The sequence below is a fragment of the Liolophura sinensis genome, chromosome 1 (genome assembly GCF_032854445.1).
Source record: "Liolophura sinensis isolate JHLJ2023 chromosome 1, CUHK_Ljap_v2, whole genome shotgun sequence".
Classification (NCBI taxonomy): Eukaryota; Metazoa; Mollusca; class Polyplacophora; order Chitonida; family Chitonidae; genus Liolophura; species Liolophura sinensis.
Window position 1 is genome coordinate 82,062,781 of NC_088295.1, and position 13,693 is coordinate 82,076,473.

At 50.1% G+C, this 13,693-nt stretch overlaps 1 protein-coding gene across 1 annotated transcript in view; it reads right to left on the minus strand.

Moving 5' to 3' along the window:
* Positions 1-845: 845 nt before the first annotated feature.
* LOC135464644 (mucin-2-like) overlaps positions 846-13,693 on the minus strand; it is a 33,661-nt gene continuing 20,813 nt past the window's right edge. Inside the window, exons 4-7 of the mRNA XM_064742122.1 lie at positions 13,519-13,624; positions 13,151-13,281; positions 11,418-11,563; positions 846-1,134 (exon numbers count right to left, since the gene is read on the minus strand). Coding sequence (XP_064598192.1) covers positions 846-1,134; positions 11,418-11,563; positions 13,151-13,281; positions 13,519-13,624 — 672 coding nt within the window. The remainder of the gene's footprint in view (positions 1,135-11,417; positions 11,564-13,150; positions 13,282-13,518; positions 13,625-13,693) is intronic.

The window sequence follows — 13,693 nt, forward strand, 5'->3', positions numbered from 1 at the left end:
TGGACATGTCTGTAGTTTGGGTAGTAGGTGTCAGTGTTGGCGTTACGGATGGGGTAGAAAATGTAACGGTGGTGGCGGTTGAAATGTCCGGCTGCGTTGAGCTGGACTTTGTGGTTGATGTCTGTGTTGAGGAAACTTCCGTCGCCGTTGGTGTGGACTGCGAAACATCTTGCGTTGTACTCGTATGTACCGAGGCGGTTGTCTGGGTAGACACTGTAGAATCTTTTGTGGGGACAGCGGCAGACACCGTAGATTGTGTGGCAGCTGCGGAAGAGGAGGAAGTGTCCTGGGACACTGTACTGCTCAAAGTTGTTGATGGTGCAGAAGTGGAAGTTGGTTGTGTGTTCGGCTCAACCGTTGTTGGCTTTTGAGTACTTGTTGTTGTAACAGGCTGAGTACTGGTTTTACCTGTAGTGGCTGTTGTGGTACCTGTTGTGGACATGTCTGTAGTTTGGGTAGTAGGTGTCAGTGTTGGCGTTACGGATGGGGTAGAAAATGTAACGGTGGTGGCGGTTGAAATGTCCGGCTGCGTTGAGCTGGACTTTGTGGTTGATGTCTGTGTTGAGGAAACTTCCGTCGCCGTTGGTGTGGACTGCGAAACATCTTGCATTGTACTCGTATGTACCGAGGCAGTTGTCTGGGTAGACACTGTAGAATCTGTTGTGGGGACAGCGGCAGACACCGTAGATTGTGTGGTCGCTGCGGAAGAGGATGATGTGTCCTGGGACACTGTACTGGTCAAAGTTCTTGATGGTGCAGAAGTGGATGTTGGTTGTGTGGTCGGCCCAACCGTTGTTGGCTCTTGAGTTCTTGCTGTGTTAAGAGACTGAGTACTGGTTACATCTTTACTGCTTGTTGTGGTACCTGCTGTGGACATGTCTGTAGTTTGGGTAGTAGGTGTCAGTGTTGGCGTTACGGATGGGGTAGAAAATGTAATGGTGGTGGCGGTTAAAATGTCCGGCTGCGTTGAGCTGGACTTTGTGGTTGATGCCTGTGTTGGGGAAACTTCCGTCGCCGTTGGTGTGGACTGCGAAACATCTTGCGTTATACTCGTATGTACCGAGGCAGTTGTCTGGGTAGACACTGTAGAATTTTTTGTGGGGAGAGAGGAAGACACCGTAGATTGTGTGGTAGCTGCGGAAGAGGAGGAAGTGTCCTGGGACACTGTACTGCTCAAAGTTGTTGATGGTGCAGAAGTGGATGTTGGTTGTGTGGTCGGCTCAACTGTTGCTGGCTCTTGAGTACTTGCTGTTGTAACAGACTGAGTACTGGTTACATCTTTACTGCTTGTTATGGTACCTGCTGTGGACATGTCTGTAGTTTGGGTATTAGGTGTAAGTGTTGGCGTTACGGAAGGGGTAGAAAATGTAACGGTGGTGGCGGTTGAAATGTCCGGCTGCGTTGAGCTGGACTTTGTGGTTAATGTCTGTGTTGAGGAAACTTCCGTCGCCGTTGGTGTGGACTGCGAAACATCTTGCGTTGTACTCGTATGTACCGAGGCAGTGGTCTGGGTAGACACTGTAGAATCTTTTGTGGGGACAGCGGCAGACACCGTAGATTGTGTTGTCACTGCGGAAGAGGAGGAAGTGTCCTGGGACAATGTACTGCTCAAAGTTGTTGATGGTGCAGAAGTGGATGTTGGTTGTGTGGTCGGCTCAACCGTTGTTGGCTCTTGAGTACTTGCTGTTGTAACAGTCTGAGTACTGGTTACATCTTTACTGCTTGTTGTGGTACCTGCTGTGGACATGTCTGTAGTTTGGGTAGTAGGTGTCAGTGTTGGCGTTACGGATGGGGTAGAAAATGTAACGGTGGTGGCGGTTGAAATGTCCGGCTGCGTTGAGCTGGACTTTGTGGTTGATGTCTGTGTTGAGGAAACTTCCGTCGCCGTTGGTGTGGACTGCGAAACATCTTGCGTTGTACTCGTATGTACCGAGGCGGTTGTCTGGGTAGACACTGTAGAATCTTTTGTGGGGACAGCGGCAGACACCGTAGATTGTGTTGTAGCTGCGGAAGAGGAGGAAGTGTCCTGGGACACTGTACTGCTCAAAGTTGTTGATGGTGCAGAAGTGGACGTTGGTTGTGTGTTCGGCTCAACCGTTGTTGGCTCTTGAGTACTTGCTGTTGTAACAGACTGACCACTGGTTTTACCTGTAGTGGTTGTTGTGGTACCTGTTGTGGACATGTCTGTAGTTTGGGTAGTAGGTGTCAGTGTTGGCGTTACGGATGGGGTAGAAAATGTAACAGTGTCGGCGGTTGAAAGGTCAGGCTGCGTTGAGCTGGACTTTGTGCTTGATGTCTGTGTTGAGGAAACTTCCGTCGCCGTTGGTGAGGACTGCAAAACATCTTGCTTTGTACTCGTATGTACCGAGGCAGTTGTCTGGGTAGACACTGTGGAATATGTTGTAGGGACATCGGCAGACATCGTAGATTGTGTGGTCGCTGCGGAAGATGGGGAAGTGTCCTGGGACACAGCACTGCTCAAAGTTGTTGATGGTGCAGAAGTGGATGTTGGTTGTGTGGTCGCCTCAACAGTTGTTGGCTCTTGAGTGCTTGCTGTTGTAACAGACTGAGTACTGGTTACATCTTTACTGCTTGTTGTGGTACCTGCTGTGGACATGTGTGTAGTTTGGGTAGTAGGTGTCAGTGTTGGCGTTACGGATGGGGTAGAAAATGTAACGGTGGTGGCGGTTGGAATGTCCGGCTGCGTTGAGCTGGACTTTGTGGTTGATGTCTGTGTTGAGGAAACTTCCGTCGCCGTTGGTGTGGACTGCGAAACATCTTGCGTTGTACTCGTATGTACCGAGGCAGTGGTCTGGGTAGACACTGTAGAATCTGTTTTGGGGACAGCGGCAGACACTGCAGATTGTGTTGTCACTGCGGAAGAGGAGGAAGTGTCCTGGGACACTGTACTGCTCAAAGTTGTTGATGGTGCAGAAGTGGATGTTGGTTGTGTGGTCGCCTCAACAGTTGTTGGCTCTTGAGTACTTGCTGTTGTAACAGTCTGAGTACTGGTTACATCTTTACTGCTTGTTGTGGTACCTGCTGTGGACATGTCTGTAGTTTGGGTAGTAGGTGTCAGTGTTGGCGTTACGGATGGGGTAGAAAATGTAACGGTGGTGGCGGTTGAAATGTCCGGCTGCGTTGAGCTGGACTTTGTGGTTGATGTCTGTGTTGAGGAAACTTCCGTCGCCGTTGGTGTGGACTGCGAAACATCTTGCGTTGTACTCGTATGTACCGAGGCAGTGGTCTGGGTAGACACTGTAGAATCTGTTGTGTCGACAGCGGCAGACACCGTAGATTGTGTGGTCACTGCGGAAGAGGAGGAAGTGTCCTGGGACACTGTACTGCTCAAAGTTGTTGATGGTGCAGAAGTGGATGTTGGTTGTGTGGTCGCCTCAACAGTTGTTGGCTCTTTAGTACTTGCTGTTGTAACAGACTGAGTACTGGTTACATCTTTACTGCTTGTTGTGGTACCTGCTGTGGACGTGTCTGTAGTTTGGGTAGTAGGTGTCAGTGTTGGCGTTACGGATGGGGTAGAAAATGTAACGGTGTTGGCGGTTGAAGTGTCCGGTTGCGTTGAGCTGGACTTTGTGGTTGATGTCTGTGGTGAGGAAACTTCCGTCGCCGTTGGTGTGGACTGCGAAACATCTTGCGTTGTACTCGTATGTACCGAGGCAGTGGTCTGGGTAGACACTGTAGAATCTGTTGTGGGGACAGCGGCAGACATCGTAGATTGTGTGGTTGCTGCGGAAGAGGAGGAAGTGACCTGGGACACTGTACTGCTCAAAGTTGTTGATGGTGCAGAAGTGGATGTTGGTTGTGTGGTCGCCTCAACAGTTGTTGGCTCTTGAGTACTTGCTGTTGTAACAGACTGACTACTGGTTACATCTTTACTGCTTGTTGTCGTACCTGCTGTGGACATGTCTGTAGTTTGGGTAGTAGGTGTCAGTGTTGGCGTTACGGATGGGGTAGAAAATGTAACGGTGGTGGCAGTTGAAATGTCCGGCTGCGTTGAGCTGGACTTTGTGGTTGATGTCTGTGTTGAGGAAACTTCCGTCGCCGTTGGTGTGGACTGCGAAACATCTTGCGTTGTACTCGTATGTACCGAGGCAGTGGTCTGGGTAGACACTGTAAAATCTGTTGTGGGGACAGCGGCAGACACCGTAGATTGTGTGGTCACTGCGGAAGAGGAAGAAGTGTCCTGGGACACTGTACTGCTCAAAGTTGTTGATGGTGCAGAAGTGGATGTTGGTTGTGTGGTCGCCTCAACCGTTGTTGGCTCTTGAGTACTTGCTGTTGTAACAGTCTGAGTACTGCTTACATCTTTACTGCTTGTTGTGGTACCTGCTGTGGACATGTCTGTAGTTTGGGTACTAGGTATCGGTGTTGGCGCTACGGATGGGGTAGAAAATGTAACGGTTCTGGCGGTTGAAGTGTCCGGCTGCTTTGAGCTGGACTTTGTGGTTGATGTCTGTGTTGAGGAAATTTCCGTCGCCGTTGGTGTGGACTGCGAAACATCTTGCGTTGTACTCGTATGTACCGAGGCAGTGGTCTGGGTAGACACTGTAGAATCTGTTGTGTCGACAGCGGCAGGCACCGTAGATTGTGTGGTCGCTGCGGAAGAGGAGGAAGTGTCCTGGGACACTGTACTGCTCAAAGTTGTTGATGGTGCAGAAGTGGATGTTGGTTGTGTGGTCGGATCAACCGTTGTTGACTTTTGATTACTTGCTGTTGTAACAGACTGAGTACTGGTTACATCTTTACTGCTTGTTGTGGTACCTGCTGTGGACATGTCTGTAGTTTGGGTAGTAGTTGTCAGTGTTGGTGTGACGGATGGGGTAGAAAATGTAACGGTGGTGGCGGTTGAAATGTCCGGCTGCGTTGATCTGGACTTTGTGGTTGATGTCTGTGTTAAGGAAACTTCTGTCGCCGTTGGTGTGGACTGCGAAACATCTTGCGTTGTACTCGTATGTACCGAGGCAGTGGTCTGGGTAGACACTGTAGAATCTGTTGTGGGGACAGCGGCAGACACCGTAGATTGTGTGGTCGCTCCAGAAGAGGAGGAAGTGTCCTGGGACACTGTACTGCTCAAAGTTGTTGATTGTGCAGAAGTGGATGTTGGTTGTGTGGTCGGCTCAACCGTTGTTGGCTCTTGAGTACTTGCTGTTGTAACAGACTGATTAATGGTTACATCTTTACTGCTTGTTGTGCTACCTGCTGTGGACATGTCTGTAGTTTGGGTAGTAGGTGTCAGTGTTGGCGTTACGGATGGGGTAGAAAATGTAACGGTGGTGGCCGTTGAAGTGTCCGGCTGCGTTGAGCTGGACTTTGTGGTTGATGTCTGTGTTGAGGAAACTTCCGTCGCCGTTGGTGTGGACTGCAAAACATCTTGCGTTGTACTCGTATGTACCGAGGCAGTGGTCTGGGTAGACACTGTAGAATCTTTTGTGGGGACAGCGGCAGACACCGTAGATTGTGTTGTCACTGCGGAAGAGGAGGAAGTGTCCTGGGACACTGTACTGCTCAAAGTTGTTGATTGTGCAGAAGTGGATGTTGGTTGTGTGGTCGGCTCAACAGTTGTTGGCTCTTGAGTACTTGCTGTTGTAACAGACTGAGTACTGGTTACATCTTTACTGCTTGTTGTGGTACCTGCTGTGGACAAGTCTGTAGTTTGGGTAGTAGGTGTCAGTGTTGGCGCTACGGATGGGGTAGAAAATGTAACGGTGGTGGCGGTTGAAGTGTCCGGCTGCGTTGAGCTGGACTTTGTGGTTGATGTCTGTGTTGAGGAAACTTCTGTCGCCGTTGGTGTGGACTGCGAAACATCTTGCGTTGTACTCGTATGTACCGAGGCAGTGGTCTGGGTAGACACTGTAGAATCTGTTGTGGGGACATCAGCAGACACCGTATATTGTGTGGTCGCTTCGGAAGAGGAGGAAGTGTCCTGGGACACTGTACTGCTCAAAGTTGTTGATGGTGCAGAAGTGGATGTTGGTTGTGTGGTCGGCTCAACCGTTGTTGGCTCTTGAGTACTTGCTGTTGTAACAGACTGAGTACTGGTTACATCTTTACTGCTTGTTATGGTACCTGCTGTGGACATGTCTGTAGTTTGGGTATTAGGTGTCAGTGTTGGCGCTACGGATGGGGTAGAAAATGTAACGGTGGTGGCGGTTGAAGTGTCCGGCTGCGTTGAGCTGGACTTTGTGGTTGATGTCTGTGTTGAGGAAACTTCCGTCGCCGTTGGTGTGGACTGCGAAACATCTTGCGTTGTACTCGTATGTACCGAGGCAGTGGTCTGGGTAGACACTGTAGAATCTGTTGTGGGGACATCAGCAGACACCGTAGAGTGTGTGGTCGCTGCGGAAGAGGAGGAAGCGTCCTGGGACACTGTACTGCTCAAAGTTGTTGATGGTGCAGAAGTGGATGTTGGTTGTGTGGTCGGCTCAACCGTTGTTGGCTCTTGAGTACTTGCTGTTGTAACAGACTGAGTACTGGTTACATCTTTACTGCTTGTTGTGGTACCTTCCGTGGACATGTCTGTAGTTTGGGTAGTAGGTGTCAGTGTTGGCGTTACGGATGGGGTAGAAAATGTAACGGTGGTGGCGGTTGAAGTTTCCGGCTGCGTTGAGCTGGACTTTGTGGTTGATGTCTGTGTTGAGGAAACTTCCGTCGCCGTTGGTGTGGACTGCGAAACATCTTGCGTTGTACTTGTATGTACAGAGGCAGTGGTCTGGGTAGACACTGTAGAATCTTTTGTGGGGACAGCGGCAGACACCGTAGATTGTGTGGTCGCTGCGGAAGAGGAGGAAGTGTCCTGGGACACTGATCTGCTCAAAATTGTTGATGGTGCAGAAGTGGATGTTGGTTGTGTGGTCGGCTCAACAGTTGTTGGCTCTTGAGTACTTGCTGTTGTAACAGACTGAGTACTGGTTACATCTTTACTGCTTGTTGTGATACCTGCTGTGGACATGTCTGTAGTTTGGGTAGTAGGTGTCAGTGTTGGCGTTACGGATGGGGTAGAAAATGTAACGGTGGTGGCAGTTGAAATGTCCGGCTGCGTTGAGCTGGACTTTGTGGTTGATGTCTGTGTTGAGGAAACTTCCGTCGCCGTTGGTGTGGACTGCGAAACATCTTGCGTTGTACTCGTATGTACCGAGGCAGTGGTCTGGGTAGACACTGTAAAATCTGTTGTGGGGACAGCGGCAGACACCGTAGATTGTGTGGTCACTGCGGAAGAGGAGGAAGTGTCCTGGGACACTGTACTGCTCAAAGTTGTTGATGGTGCAGAAGTGGATGTTGGTTGTGTGGTCGCCTCAACCGTTGTTGGCTCTTGAGTACTTGCTGTTGTAACAGTCTGAGTACTGCTTACATCTTTACTGCTTGTTGTGGTACCTGCTGTGGACATGTCTGTAGTTTGGGTACTAGGTATCGGTGTTGGCGCTACGGATGGGGTAGAAAATGTAACGGTTTTGGCGGTTGAAGTGTCCGGCTGCTTTGAGCTGGACTTTGTGGTTGATGTCTGTGTTGAGGAAATTTCCGTCGCCGTTGGTGTGGACTGCGAAACATCTAGCGTTGTACTCGTATGTACCGAGGCAGTGGTCTGGGTAGACACTGTAGAATCTGTTGTGTCGACAGCGGCAGGCACCGTAGATTGTGTGGTCGCTGCGGAAGAGGAGGAAGTGTCCTGGGACACTGTACTGCTCAAAGTTGTTGATGGTGCAGAAGTGGATGTTGGTTGTGTGGTCGGATCAACCGTTGTTGGCTTTTGATTACTTGCTGTTGTAACAGACTGAGTACTGGTTACATCTTTACTGCTTGTTGTGGTACCTGCTGTGGACATGTCTGTAGTTTGGGTAGTAGTTGTCAGTGTTGGCGTTACGGATGGGGTAGAAAATGTAACGGTGGTGGCGGTTGAAATGTCCGGCTGCGTTGATCTGGACTTTGTGGTTGATGTCTGTGTTAAGGAAACTTCTGTCGCCGTTGGTGTGGACTGCGAAACATCTTGCGTTGTACTCGTATGTACCGAGGCAGTGGTCTGGGTAGACACTGTAGAATCTGTTGTGGGGACAGCGGCAGACACCGTAGATTGTGTGGTCGCTCCAGAAGAGGAGGAAGTGTCCTGGGACACTGTACTGCTCAAAGTTGTTGATTGTGCAGAAGTGGATGTTGGTTGTGTGGTCGGCTCAACCGTTGTTGGCTCTTGAGTACTTGCTGTTGTAACAGACTGAGTAATGGTTACATCTTTACTGCTTGTTGTGGTACCTGCTGTGGACATGTCTGTAGTTTGGGTAGTAGGTGTCAGTGTTGGCGTTACGGATGGGGTAGAAAATGTAACGGTGGTGGCCGTTGAAGTGTCCGGCTGCGTTGAGCTGGACTTTGTGGTTGATGTCTGTGTTGAGGAAACTTCCGTCGCCGTTGGTGTGGACTGCAAAACATCTTGCGTTGTACTCGTATGTACCGAGGCAGTGGTCTGGGTAGACACTGTAGAATCTTTTATGGGGACAGCGGCAGACACCGTAGATTGTGTTGTCACTGCGGAAGAGGAGGAAGTGTCCTGGGACACTGTACTGCTCAAAGTTGTTGATTGTGCAGAAGTGGATGTTGGTTGTGTGGTCGGCTCAACAGTTGTTGGCTCTTGAGTACTTGCTGTTGTAACAGACTGAGTACTGGTTACATCTTTACTGCTTGTTGTGGTACCTGCTGTGGACAAGTCTGTAGTTTGGGTAGTAGGTGTCAGTGTTGGCGTTACGGATGGGGTAGAAAATGTAACGGTGGTGGCGGTTGAAGTGTCCGGCTGCGTTGAGCTTGACTTTGTGGTTGATGTCTGTGTTGCGGAAGCTTCCGTCGCCGTTGGTGTGGACTGCGAAACATCTTGCGTTGTACTCGTATGTACCGAGGCAGTGGTCTGGGTAGACACTGTAGAATCTGTTGTGGGGACAGCGGCAGACACCGTAGATTGTGTGGTCGCTGCGGAAGAGGAGGAAGTGTCCTGGGACACTGTACTGCTCAAAGTTGTTGATGGTGCAGAAGTGGATGTTGGTTGTGTGGTCGGATCAACAGTTGTTGGCTCTTGAGTACTTGCTGTTGTAACAGACTGACTACTGGTTACATCTTTACTGCTTGTTGTGATACCTGCTGTGGACATGTCTGTAGTTTGGGTAGTAGGTGTCAGTGTTGGCGCTACGGATGGGGTAGAAAATGTAACGGTGGTGGCGGTTGAAATGTCCGGCTGCGTTGAGCTGGACTTTGTGGTTGATGTCTGTGTTGAGGAAACTTCCGTCGCCGTTGGTGTGGACTGCGAAACATCTTGCGTTGTACTCGTATGTACCGAGGCAGTGGTCTGAGTAGACAGTGTAGAATCTTTTGTGGGGACAGCGGCAGACACCGTAGATTGTGTGGTCGCTGCGGAAGAGGAGGAAGTGTCCTGGGACACTGTACTGCTCAAAGTTGTTGATGGTGCAGAAGTGGATGTTGGTTGTGTGGTCGGCTCAACCGTTGTTGGCTCTTGAGTACTTGCTGTTGTAACAGACTGAGTACTGGTTACATCTTTACTGTTTGTTATGGTTCCTGCTGTGGACATGTCAGTAGTTTGAGTAGTAGGTGTCAGTGTTGGCGTTACGGATGGGGTAGAAAATGTAACGGTGGTGGCGGTTGAAATGTCCGGCTGCGTTGAGCTGGACTTTGTGGTTGATGTCTGTGTTGAGGAAACTTCTGTCGCCGTTGGTGTGGACTGCGAAACATCTTGTGTAGTACTCGTATGTACCGAGGCAGTGGTCTGGGTAGACACTGTAGAATCTGTTGTGGGGACAGCGGCAGACACCGTATATTGTGTGGTCGCTTCGGAAGAGGAGGAAGTGTCCTGGGACACTGTACTGCTCAAAGTTGTTGATTGTGCAGAAGTGGATGTTGGTTGTGTGGTCGGCTCAACCGTTGTTGGCTCTTGAGTACTTGCTGTTGTAACAGACTGAGTACTGGTTACATCTTTACTGCTTGTTATGGTACCTGCTGTGGACATGTCTGTAGTTTGTGTATTAGGTGTCAGTGTTGGCGTTACGGATGGGGTAGAAAATGTAACGGTGGTGGCGGTTGAAGTGTCCGGCTGCGTTGAGCTTGAATTTGTGGTTGATGTCTGTGTTGCGGAAGCTTCCGTCGCCGTTGGTGTGGACTGCAAAACATCTTGCGTTGTACTCGTATGTACCGAGGCAGTGGTCTGGGTAGACACTGTAGAATCTGTTGTGGGGACAGCGGCAGACACCGTAGATTGTGTGGTCGCTGCGGAAGAGGAGGAAGTGTCCTGGGACACTGTACTGCTCAAAGTTGTTGATGGTGCAGAAGTGGATGTTGGTTGTGTGGTCGGATCAACAGTTGTTGGCTCTTGAGTACTTGCTGTTGTAACAGACTGAGTACTGGTTACATCTTTACTGCTTGTTGTGGTACCTGCTGTGGACATGTCTGAAGTTTGGGTAGTAGGTGTCAGTGTTGGCGCTACGGATGGGGTAGAAAATGTAACGGTGGTGGCGGTTGAAATGTCCGGCTGCGTTGAGCTGGACTTTGTGGTTGATGTCTGTGTTGAGGAAACTTCCGTCGCCGTTGGTGTGGACTGCGAAACATCTTGCGTTGTACTCGTATGTACCGAGGCAGTGGTCTGAGTAGACAGTGTAGAATCTTTTGTGGGGACAGCGGCAGACACCGTAGATTGTGTGGTCGCTGCGGAAGAGGAGGAAGTGTCCTGGGACACTGTACTGCTCAAAGTTGTTGATGGTGCAGAAGTGGATGTTGGTTGTGTGGTCGGCTCAACCGTTGTTGGCTCTTGAGTACTTGCTGTTGTAACAGACTGAGTACTGGTTACATCTTTACTGCTTGTTATGGTTCCTGCTGTGGACATGTCTGTAGTTTGAGTAGTAGGTGTCAGTGTTGGCGTTACGGATGGGGTAGAAAATGTAACGGTGGTGGCGGTTGAAATGTCCGGCTGCGTTGAGCTGGACTTTGTGGTTGATGTCTGTGTTGAGAAAACTTCTGTCGCCGTTGGTGTGGACTGCGAAACATCTTGCGTTGTACTCGTATGTACCGAGGCAGTGGTCTGGGTAGACACTGTAGAATCTGTTGTGGGGACATCAGCAGACACCGTATATTGTGTGGTCGCTTCGGAAGAGGAGGAAGTGTCCTGGGACACTGTACTGCTCAAAGTTGTTGATGGTGCAGAAGTGGATGTTGGTTGTGTGGTCGGCTCAACCGTTGTTGGCTCTTGAGTACTTGCTGTTGTAACAGACTGAGTACTGGTTACATCTTTACTGCTTGTTATGGTACCTGCTGTGGACATGTCTGTAGTTTGGGTATTAGGTGTCAGTGTTGGCGTTACGGATGGGGTAGAAAATGTAACGGTGGTGGCAGTTGAAATGTCCGGCTGCGTTGAGCTGGACTTTGTGGTTGATGTCTGTGTTGAGGAAACTTCCGTCGTCGTTGGTGTGGACTGCGAAACATCTTGTGTTGTACTAGTATGTACCGAGGCAGTGGTCTGGGTAGACACTGTAGAATCTGTTGTGGGGACATCGGGAGACACCGTAGACTGTGTTGTCGATGCGGAAGAGGAGGAAGTGTCCTGGGACACTGTACTGCTCAAAGTTGTTGATGGTGCAGAAGTGGATGTTGGTTGTGTGGTCGGCTCAACCGTTGTTGGCTCTTGAGTACTTGCTGTTGTAACAGACTGACTACTGGTTACATCTTTACTGCTTGTTGTGGTACCTGCTGTGGACATGTCTGTAGTTTGGGTAGTAGGTGTCAGTGTTGGCGTTACGGATGGGGTAGAAAATGTAACGGTGGTGGCGGTTGAAATGTCCGGCTGCGTTGAGCTGGACTTTGTGGTTGATGTCTGTGTTGGGGAAACTTCCGTCGCCGTTGGTGTGGACTGCGAAACATCTTGCGTTGTACTTGTATGTACCGAGGCAGTGGTCTGGGTAAACACTGTAGAATCTGTTGTGGGGACAGCGGCAGACACCGTAGATTGTGTCGTAGATGCGGAAAAGGAGGAAGTATCCTGGGACACTGTACTGCTCAAAGTTGTTGATGGTGCAGAAGTGGATGTTGGTTGTGTGGTCGCCTCAACCGTTGTTGGCTCTTGAGTACTTGCTGTTGTAACAGACTGAGTACTGGTTGATGTCTGTGTTGAGGAAACTTCCGTCGCCGTTGGTGTGGACTGCGAAACATCTTGCGTAGTACTCGTATGTACCGAGGCAGTGGTCTGGGTAGACACTGTAGAATCTGTTGTGGGGACAGCGGCAGACACCGTAGATTGTGTGGTCACTGCGGAAGAGGAGGAAGTGTCCTGGGACACTGTACTGCTCAAAGTTGTTGATGGTGCAGAAGTGGATGTTGGTTGTGTGGTCGCCTCAACAGTTGTTGGCTCTTTAGTACTTGCTGTTGTAACAGACTGAGTACTGGTTACATCTTTACTGCTTGTTGTGGTACCTGCTGTGGACGTGTCTGTAGTTTGGGTAGTAGGTGTCAGTGTTGGCGTTACGGATGGGGTAGAAAATGTAACGGTGTTGGCGGTTGAAGTGTCCGGTTGCGTTGAGCTGGACTTTGTGGTTGATGTCTGTGGTGAGGAAACTTCCGTCGCCGTTGGTGTGGACTGCGAAACATCTTGCGTTGTACTCGTATGTACCGAGGCAGTGGTCTGGGTAGACACTGTAGAATCTGTTGTGGGGACAGCGGCAGACATCGTAGATTGTGTGGTTGCTGCGGAAGAGGAGGAAGTGACCTGGGACACTGTACTGCTCAAAGTTGTTGATGGTGCAGAAGTGGATGTTGGTTGTGTGGTCGCCTCAACAGTTGTTGGCTCTTGAGTACTTGCTGTTGTAACAGACTGACTACTGGTTACATCTTTACTGCTTGTTGTGGTACCTGCTGTGGACATGTCTGTAGTTTGGGTAGTAGGTGTCAGTGTTGGCGTTACGGATGGGGTAGAAAATGTAACGGTGGTGGCAGTTGAAATGTCCGGCTGCGTTGAGCTGGACTTTGTGGTTGATGTCTGTGTTGAGGAAACTTCCGTCGCCGTTGGTGTGGACTGCGAAACATCTTGCGTTGTACTCGTATGTACCGAGGCAGTGGTCTGGGTAGACACTGTAAAATCTGTTGTGGGGACAGCGGCAGACACCGTAGATTGTGTGGTCACTGCGGAAGAGGAGGAAGTGTCCTGGGACACTGTACTGCTCAAAGTTGTTGATGGTGCAGAAGTGGATGTTGGTTGTGTGGTCGCCTCAACCGTTGTTGGCTCTTGAGTACTTGCTGTTGTAACAGTCTGAGTACTGCTTACATCTTTACTGCTTGTTGTGGTACCTGCTGTGGACATGTCTGTAGTTTGGGTACTAGGTATCGGTGTTGGCGCTACGGATGGGGTAGAAAATGTAACGGTTTTGGCGGTTGAAGTGTCCGGCTGCTTTGAGCTGGACTTTGTGGTTGATGTCTGTGTTGAGGAAATTTCCGTCGCCGTTGGTGTGGACTGCGAAACATCTTGCGTTGTACTCGTATGTACCGAGGCAGTGGTCTGGGTAGACACTGTAGAATCTGTTGTGTCGACAGCGGCAGGCACCGTAGATTGTGTGGTCGCTGCGGAAGAGGAGGAAGTGTCCTGGGACACTGTACTGCTCAAAGTTGTTGATGGTGCAGAAGTGGATGTTGGTTGTGTGGTCGGATCAAC